Source organism: Centropristis striata, chromosome 23 (genome assembly GCF_030273125.1).
Source record: "Centropristis striata isolate RG_2023a ecotype Rhode Island chromosome 23, C.striata_1.0, whole genome shotgun sequence".
Lineage (NCBI taxonomy): Eukaryota > Metazoa > Chordata > Actinopteri > Perciformes > Serranidae > Centropristis > Centropristis striata.
The window spans coordinates 14,005,772-14,015,408 of NC_081539.1; the positions used below are offsets into that span (position 1 = coordinate 14,005,772).

The 9,637-nt window shown below is 36.4% G+C and overlaps 1 protein-coding gene across 3 annotated transcripts; it reads right to left on the bottom strand.

Annotated features, from left to right (window-relative positions):
• Positions 1 to 393: 393 nt before the first annotated feature.
• Positions 394 to 9,576, bottom strand: nsun6 (NOP2/Sun RNA methyltransferase 6). 3 transcript variants are annotated; one of them, XM_059326635.1, is made up of 13 exons: positions 9,530 to 9,576; positions 8,863 to 8,925; positions 8,298 to 8,381; positions 7,324 to 7,479; positions 7,142 to 7,236; positions 6,122 to 6,228; positions 5,881 to 6,034; positions 4,738 to 4,819; positions 4,501 to 4,620; positions 3,447 to 3,591; positions 3,211 to 3,356; positions 1,755 to 1,880; positions 394 to 775 (listed from the first exon to the last, which is right to left on the bottom strand). In XM_059326635.1, the coding sequence occupies exons 3-13, from the start codon at positions 8,370 to 8,372 to the stop codon at positions 593 to 595; spliced, it is 1,389 nt and encodes a 462-aa protein (XP_059182618.1). In that variant the 5' UTR covers positions 8,373 to 8,381; positions 8,863 to 8,925; positions 9,530 to 9,576; the 3' UTR covers positions 394 to 592. The 3 variants fall into 3 exon arrangements, with proteins under 3 accessions (XP_059182618.1, XP_059182617.1, XP_059182619.1); XM_059326634.1 differs by lacking the exon at positions 9,530 to 9,576 and adding an exon at positions 9,375 to 9,522; XM_059326636.1 differs by lacking the exon at positions 8,863 to 8,925 and having other exon boundaries at positions 9,530 to 9,564.
• Between the last annotated feature and the right edge of the window lie 61 nt (positions 9,577 to 9,637).

Genomic DNA, 9,637 nt, shown 5'->3' on the forward strand with positions numbered 1-9,637 from the left:
AAGTACATTGAGTACTTGGTAACATTATATATTTGACAGAAAATAAAGAAAAGCATCATATGAAGAACAGTAAGTGAGAAGTCTTATTTTAGAGGGATCTTTTATTTTGAAAAACCAACCTACACACAGCTTCATTTCTCTCCTACAAGCAGCAGAAGTCTTCGAGGTCCCACTCGTCTCTCACTGAAAGACATTAATTGTTAATACCTCTCATGACCTCTTTCTGCACGCTACTTCCTGATCTCCGAGATCCAGCGAATCCACTTTCACCATGGCAGCTGTGTCGTCACTGTTGTTATGGCAATGCAAGCACTGCTGCATTTGCCAATACTCATTCAGTCTCCATCCCCACGTGCCTCCTCCCCCTCCTCCTCCTCCTCCCCTCCCTCGCTCTCTCTCCTCTCTCTCCTGCCTGCCCTCGGTGTTTATAAAGCTTATCCCTATATGGCCCACAGTTTGAGAGAGCAGCTGTTAAGAGGCAGATGCTGTAAACACTGCCCCGTCAAAGCACACACACTGTTGTAATATAAACACTATTGTTCCCGTCTGCAGCCTCGTGTGAGGTGCCGTAAGAGGAAAACATGCCCCGCGGTCAGTTTTTCAGGAACTTGGCAATAAAGAAGCCGATGGTGTCCCTGTCGGCTCTGCAGGGGAGGGGGGGCGCTGCCTCTCCGCTCTGCTCCCAGCTCAGCTCAGGACTGAACCTCTGGAGGAGTCGCAGCTGCTCAGGTGACAGGCCGGCTCCCAGCATGCCCTCTGCACCCACGTGAGGCTCCTGGAAACAACAGGAAGCGGGATATTTTTGGTAAGGTTTCATTCATATTTGCAGAGGTGGAAAAAGTATCCAGATCCCTTACTTAAGTATAAGTACTAATACCACACTGTGGAAGTCCTGCATTCAAAACTTACTTAAGTAACCCACTCATTGTTTCATATATTCCAAATATATTATTGGATTGATATCATTGATGCATTTACTTAACCCTCCTGTTAAGTTGCGGGTCAAATTGACCCATTTCAGTCAAAAAAAAAATAGTTAAAAGTATTTTTTCGGGATGAAACTTCTTCTGCTTGGCTTAATAAGTGTAATCAACATATAAAATGAAAATGGTTAATTTCACATATTTGCATGTTTATATTACATACTGAACAGATGTTGGTGACTCCATAAAAGAAAAAATGTGAAATAATAATTGCAAAAACATTGCATTTTATATATGATCTTTCCAGTGTACATATGAAAAGTTTTAACTTGCATTTTTTAAGAAAAACTAGTCAATTATCCTAACTCAACCATGATCTGTGAGAGGTAAAGAACACCATTGCACTAACTATTGATTGAAATGGTTAGTAATGGAGTTAATCATGAAATACAAACAATGTTTATTGAGATTTTTTGATTTCTGACACTTTTGGATACTTAAAAATCCCCCAGGTCAAACTGACCCACGAACATTATTGCTGTTCCTGAGAAACAAACATGACATGAAGGGTAAGCAGTGTTTTATTTTCTCAAGGTAGGGCTCATTTTAACTACTTAGTATACTGTAATGAGGTTTAATTTTTAAAAAATGTCTAATTACTTTAAATGATCATTTTTGGGGGTTAAATCTTGACCTGAAAAGTAACTATAGCCGGCAGCTAAATGTGGTGGAGTAAAAAGTACAATAATTGCCTCAAAATGTAGTAGAGTAGAAGTATAAAGTTACATAAAATGGAAATACTCAAGTACAGTACAAGTTCTTTTCATTTACCTGAGGCAGCAGCGTGAGGCAGGGGAAGGTATGGAGGGCCCAGGCTACCTGCTCCTCATTCTCTGCCAGAGTCACTGTGCAGGTGCTGTACACAAGAACGCCGCCTTTCTTCAACAACCGCACGGCCTGAAGTACATTAACAGATTTTTGTTAAAGGCATTCTATGCAGGAATCATCACTTTCTGTTTGTAAACACAACAGCTCAATGAAAAAGAAAGTTAACCACAGATACATGCTCATACTGCAGCCCGCCACCAGGGGGCGATCCAGATGTTTTGGCTTCACTTTTGGGGAGCTGTAAAGCTCCGATAATGTCTTAAAAATTAGACATATGTATTTTTTTTATCCCCTTCGACCCTGCAGACCCTCCTGTTGCTAGGAGATTTGCCAGGAGGACTCTCAAAAAATAACTATTAACCCTCTGGGACCACTAGGGACATTTTTGACTAAATTTGTAATTTTTCACTTTTGTTTTGGCAATAATTTTGGCTGTGATACTGCATATGGTATGATTTTTGGAAGGTGCTTTTTCTTGATATATTTTGGATTTCAAATTTCATTTCTTCTAATGGTTAAAGAAATGCACTGTACAAATGTATTACCCTTTAAGCCATTAAGGCTGAAAATGTCCACTTCCAAAAAAAACCTATAAAAACATTACACATTAATATTATTTTTTCAATACTTTTTTCTGCATAAACCTTTTTAACAACTTCTGCCCTGCTCAAAACGACCACACATTCAAAGATTTAGAGGATTTTTACCCTTTAAATGCCAGTTTGATTACATGATGCCACTGTTTTTCAAAGAAAAAACACACACAAATTGAGTTATTTTCCATATAATACATTTTTTTTTGGGCTGGGGCATTTGTTTTTTATCACAGCCTTAGATATGTCAAAAAATTAGAGATAAAATTGACTTTGATGCATTTTTGTGTAGTGTCAGATTTAAAATGTACTTCCCCATGACCACTTGATGGCAGACATGTCCACTTCCAAAAAACATTATAAAATATTACTGATATATATATTTTTTCACCTTTTTTGGGTTAAATCTTTTTAAATCAATTTCAGTTCTGATCAAAACTATCAAATATTCAAAAATAATCAGGATTATTTTCCCCTTAAGAGCTGAAAACTTTACTTGTAAAAACAAATTTAACAGCTCAACAATCAGAACGATCCGACTTGCATCTTTATTTTATTCGGTTTCAATAAGTCCCTACATAAGATTAGTGTAATGTTTCCATCAGACAGCTTCAAGCAAAACTAAAACCTCCATGAATGTAATTTTTATGTGACTTTTCCCTTTAAAATTTGAGTTCAGGCTGTAAATCAGACAGCAGCGTAATAACTGCACAATGCTGCCACCTACTGGTCAAAATGAGTTACTATCAATGTGAAGTGATTGAAAAACAGACATCAAAGTGCTTCATCTGTGTGGTGAGACCTACAGCGTGGAACAACTTGCGCTGCAGCGGCTGGTAGGAGCAGACCTCCTTCAGGCTCCAGGTGCAGGACATGTTGGGTCTCTGTCCCAGTCCGCTGCAGGGGGCGTCCAGCAGGACCCGGTCGAAACTCTCCGGAGGGAAGGGAGGTCCTGGAGCGCGATCAGAGACAGAATCACTTTATATACAGTATACTTATTCTGACAGATGAATATTTATGTGTCTCTGCTGTCACTCTCTACCTTCAGCTTCCTGTGCCGGCTCGCTGCTCACAGCTTTAGTGCTGTTAAAGCAAAAAGCTTTGATTGAACGCAAATGCAACATTTGGGCATTTTGGCGAATTTGATCGATCTTATTTCGGATCCTGTCCAAGGCCACGACCTCGCCCTGCAAAAACAAAACAAAAACATCAGTTATACAGCATTTAGATCCTTTACTTAAATAAGAGAATGTAAAAATATAGTGAAAGTCCTTTTACTCAAGTAATAGCATCAGCAAAATGTACTAGAAACTGTAAAAGTAAGAGTATCAGTTAAGCAGAGTTTATATAAGATTAACATTAATGTGTGAGTAGCATTTTTGTTGTAGTTGGTATATTAAATACTTAATATTTAATCTTCAAAAACCTGATTTGAGTACTAAAAGCTTTGTATTGCAGTGCAGTAAGGTATTTTTTTTATTTCCACACCGTTTATAGTTTAAATTAACTTGTTTAACAAGAAACAAAAAGCATCATTAATTAATAAAACAAGTAAAAATCCTGATTTAAAATCTTATACAAGTAAAAGTAAGTATCAGCAGGACATACTTACAATAAAAAAAATATGCAGAGTGCCACATTTAATAGTGTTGTATAAATTATAGGACAATTAACACTGATGCATTAATATGCGAGCAGTATTTTTTATGTAGTTAATTTTTCTTATGTACAGTTCAGTTCAAAAACTTCAAGTGAATCCTGGAATGATAAAAGAAAAGTTCAAGCTGTTTGTAATTTATATTCAATTAATTAAGGCCTTTAATCACAGGTTTATTATGTCTTTGAGCATTTAAAGCTTTATTAAAGTTGAATTTTAACCACTTTTAGAAGCCTGTAAGGGAAATAAACTCTCCAGTACCTTATTGTAGGAGAAAAGTCAGGAAGAAAGTGAAGAGGAAATATGTTTTTGATTCTCTACAAGCCTATTTATCCCCATGATTTATCCTGCTACAGATTGATTCAGATAGAAATCCTGAATATTAACTCTGATGCCTCGAGCAGCGGACATCAGCCAACATCTGCAGCAGAGCTCATACCTGATCCCTCATGAGTGCAGCGATGTGGCAGGTCTTCCCTCCGGGCGCGGCGCACATATCCAGGATCCGTTCTCCGGGAAGAGGCCCGAGAACGTGTCCCACAACGACAGAGGGAAGGTTCTGCACAACATGAGATGAGGTAAAACACTGCATCCCTCTGTTCTGCTTTAATGACACTTTTGGGACATTTATAGACAGGAACAGCACAGATAATGCCTCTATTTTTTGTATAAATACCTGTAGAAATGTCAGGCTTGGTAGAACACCATCAAAGGAAGGACTCTGGTAAATAGGCTCCACCATCCGAACACCTATCCCCCTTAAATAACAGAAGACAGGGACTGAATATGTCTTATTTTTGTAATTTTAAACCACACAAACACCATAATTGTTTGACCCAGAAGAAGACTGGTATACTGCTAATACGTGGTTGTCTTGAATGATGGAGACTTTTTAAACTTCTCTACCTTGAGAAAGAAAGAAGCAGTTATAAGGAAATTATTTCCTCTTTTCTGTGAACTTTGATGGCACCTGTTGTGCGTCACATTGCTCTCACGTGATCTTCCTATTAAACCAAAGCTAATAGCTAATTACAACGTGCCAACACATTATTACCTCCACCATGGATCGGCTCAGTTTGTCTGTTTGTCAGCAGGATTACAGAAAAACTACTGGCCTGATTTTTATGAAACTTGGTGGAAGGGTGAAGCATGAGCCAAATAAGAACCCATTAAATTTGGGAGTAGATCTTTTCACTTTCATTAGCATTGTGAGATAGGACATTTGTGCTGCATTCATGTAGTCTCAGAATAATCAGAAAAATTAGTTTGCCAACTGGGAAAATTCATGTGAATGCCGATTCAAGTCAGAACAAAAACTTGGAAGGGGTAGTCAAATTTTGGCACAAATTTAACGGTTCATCTGATCAAATTCCTTTGTTGTCACTCAAATACTGGAAACAGCCATCGTCATGTTGCGGGTGAAATTGACCCATTTCAAAGTTTAAAAATCTAAAAAAATGTTTTAACATGTATTTTTTCTTATGAAAAACGAGTGAATTATCCTCATTGAAACATGATTTCTAAGTGGTAAAGAACACCATTGCACTAGAAATTGATTAAAATGGTTATTAATGGAGTTATTAATAAAATATATACAATTTTTATTGGGATTTTTTAGTTTCTGGCACTTTTGGATAATTAAACATGCCCTGGGTTATTGCTGTTCCTGAAAAAATGAACATAACAGGAGGGTTAAAGGGCAACGACTTTCCCACTCTGAAAATGGGACCATCCAAAGAGCATTTTAATGCAATGTTGGCCTTGGCGGAGGTCTAGGTAAATCTGCAGAGTTATATATATTTATAAAGGGGAAACTTACTTGGCAGGTTCATCTGTGCAGAAGATGCTGGAGCGGTCTGTATGAGCGACTCCGTTTCCCACAAACACTTTCTTTCCCTGGAAGTTTGTGGCTGCTCGAGTGCACCGACCCTCCACATCAGAGAGGACCGACACCACGTCTCCAGCCTTCATGTCTGAGAGCAGAGACACATCGTGACTTCACATGATGCTTCAAAACATGTATTTAAATTGACGTTAACGTTTCTGTGATTGAGTCTTACACTTGGGGCTGGCGACGATTCCCGGGACAAACACATGAGCTCCTCTCAGCACGGCGCTGCCACACTGAGCCCCGACCACCACCTCTGAGCCCAGCTGCTCCACAGGCCTGAAGCCCAACAGAGAGGAGTGTCACACACGTCTACATCTAGAGTTTGACAAATGTATTTGACGATATTGGCCTGTAACAGACGTATTAATATTGTCATATATGTTTTCCAAAATCAAAACCTTTTTTTAGAAAATTATGCTTTCTTGTTTAAGAAATGGCGCCACATAGCTTTTTATTTTATTTATTTGAATGTTCAGCAATTGATTGATGCTGAAAATACTGTTTGAATGTTTAATTGGTTATTTATTTTATTTTATATGAATAGTTAGCAACTGAATGATACTGAACATAGTGTGCTATTAAGCTATATATTAATAAATAGTAATAGTTAATGACAGATACTATATATATATATTAGATATAGATATTAAAGACACAGTACTTTTGTTTATGTTGATATCTATTTATTTTTTATTTTATCTTAGTGTTTTCTAGAATGGTTGACAATGTAATACACTGATAGTATAATGTATGTATGTGTGTGTATACATATATATATATATATATATATATATATATATATATATATATATATATATATATATAAGAATATTCAAAGTACTTTTCTAAGTACCTTTGCTTGGTCATAAAGCTTTTCCTTTGTTTGCAGGTGCATCAAAAAAATCCAAATAAAAGTGAGGAAATTATATGAAAAATGCCACTCAGTACCCCAAAACAAAACAGAACACGAGATCTTTATTGTGCTGTTGGTGCATTTTGTTTTTTATCTCTGTGGATCCAAACACACACCTAAAAGACAGTGTGCAAAACTGGAATATTGTTTTTTCTGTCACGTTTCCATGACATTCCCCGTGGGTTTAGCCTCAGGAAACACATACTGCAATTTAAGGCTAACTGTGTGCTCCGTAGAGCAGCTTCGCCTGACGTTGTTCCAGCATTCCTGACATACCTCGGGCCATCGACAGGAAGGAGCAGCACATCTGGAATTCGTGGGTGAGGGAGAATCTGAACGGAGATGTCCTCTGACGAGCTGCACATCTGCTGCTGTGACAACAACAACACACTGAATGATCACGACTCCAGCGAGCAGCACCGAGGGTAATATCCTGACTGTCTGTCTTTCACTCTCACCTTCTTCAGCTCATCTCCTAACTTGTGTCTGATCTCGTCCAGAGGAGCGAGGTGAGTGCTGGCTCGAACACACGTGTATGACGGAGGGTGAGACAGACACGTGAGCAGCTTCTGGAAACGACATTCTGCCTCCTGATGGCCGACTGCATCCAACACCTGAACACAAACAAGACAAATAAATATGAGATTAAATAATTAGAAACTCATCAGGAACTTGGTTAATTTCAATAATCAGTTAATAGTATTTTTTATAATATTTTATTATTTAAATAAGCCTTTCAAATTAAATCTTATGATTTATTAAGTGAAGACACTACAGGTGAGTAGGGTAAAACTGTAATCGGCATGACACTTCCCCAGTAAATGATTTACTGTTTTTTTTTAAAGAAATAAATAGGGGAAAAATATATAAAAAATAAAGCATACAAAGGGTTCATCTGAAAAAAGAGATGTCTGTTTTTTTGATTTTCCAAAGTCATGTCTTGGTTTTTTTTTGTGTGTGTGAACGGGAGAATATCATTCACACTGGTGTCGTTTTTTTTTAAAAATGATCAAAAATGATTAATTTGATAAATGTTTTTTTTATTGTGAACTCATTGGAATATCAATTTCACTGGTGTTAGTATGTTTTAATAAAATATCTAAAAATAAATAATTGTTTTAATATTATTTATAGTGTGCAGTCATGGGAATATCAGTTAAACTGCTGTTGGTTTGTTTTTATCCGAATTTAAAATGTATAAATGCAATAATGTTTTGTTTTTTTACTGTGCACTAACATTTTGGTGAGAAACCAAAAGTTTCTTGAGGAGAGTTTTACTGAAACAGTTTATCTAAAATCTAAGCTGAGAAGCTTCCCACATCATCCCTGTGTTCTGTTTACCACTGAAAGCGAGGAAGACTTAATGAGGCGTATTTATGATTCTCCAGAAGAGAGAAACTGCTTCCAATAAACACATTTAAATGTCTCCTACCTCCTTATTTAAGAAGACGCTCCTGAGATAATCAGTGACTTCAGGCTTCAGAGAAATCTTCGGAAAAACAGACATTTTTTCAACCTGTGCAGAGAAAAGTATCCAATCGATAACAGAAAAGCAAATTAATTATGAATTGTTGTGGTTTCAGTTTGCAGCCTCTGATGTTGACTGATGGTGAAAATCCATCTGTGGTAAAGACTTTCTGACACTGTGGTGGTTAATCAGGAAACACACTTCTCTATTTTAATAACTGTTGTTTATTCTCACAGTACCGAGACAGATATAATAATATTAATATTTCTATTAACAATAATTATGAGAAGAATACCATCAAACCTCAAAATGGATCACAGCTGGAATCACTTTAAGCTCAAGTTAAAACAGTTTTTTTAAAGAAAGAAAAGTCATGTTGAACTGGTACTTGTATTGTATTATTGTTTGTAAATTGTAAGATTTTTGTAAATTGTTTGAGTGCCAAAACTAGCAATTATTTCAAGATTAATTCAATAATTTTGGTCGATAAAATGTCAGAAAATTGTAAAAAATGTCTATCAGTGTTTACCAACGCTTGAGAAGTCGTCCTCAAATGTTTTGTTTTGTCCACAACCCAAGAATTTTCAGTTTACTGCCAGAAAGGAGACATAAAAAACTTAAAATATTCACAATTAAGAATCTAGAGTCAGAGAAGAATCAGACAGCCTTTTTAAAATATATATTATTCAAACCGATAGGTTTTTGATGTTTTTGATTAGGCATTGGTTCCTGCTGGTCTCTATACTAAAAAACATTTTAATATAATAATAATACACTAGTGTCATAAAATACAAATAATTACAAATGCAGTAATATCACAGAATAAAATAATTTAAAAACGTTAAATGTAAGTGTTTTTATGGAAGATTTCAATGAAAATAAAAAGCTAGTTTAGCTTGCAGCCTGTTAATCCTTCTCCATAATGTCCGTCCACTACTGCACTATCTGAATTAAATACAACACATGTGAGATATTAACATAATGTAATTCATTTGTGGTAATGACCTACGGAAGCGTTTTCTTATATTATTTACTACCTACTTTACTAATATACGGGTTATATTTATAATCTGAACGCTGTTAGTCAGTCCTGTTCAACACGTCAGCTTCCTAGATGAATAATTAATGAGTTTACAGTTCAATTAATAGTCTAAAATCTGTGTAAAAGCGCTATAAATTTAATTATCTTTACTCACGTTGTGTTGAGGCAGGAATGGGACCTCCAATGTTTTGGCTACCACTTCCGTATACGTCACTGGTCACATGACACCAGTTGAATTCATAAATCTTTATTAATGCGACCT

Bases quoted from the DNA above. Each gene is read 5' to 3' on its own strand.
- nsun6 (XM_059326635.1), bottom strand. From the start codon at position 8,372: ATGTCTGTTTTTCCGAAGATTTCTCTGAAGCCTGAAGTCACTGATTAT. The intron at 6,229-7,141 runs GTATGTCAGGAA...GTTGGGCTTCAG, and splicing joins CTTCCTGTCGATGGCCCGAG to GCCTGTGGAGCAGCTGGGCT. The intron at 6,035-6,121 runs GTAAGACTCAAT...CTCTGCTCTCAG, and splicing joins AATCGTCGCCAGCCCCAAGT to ACATGAAGGCTGGAGACGTG.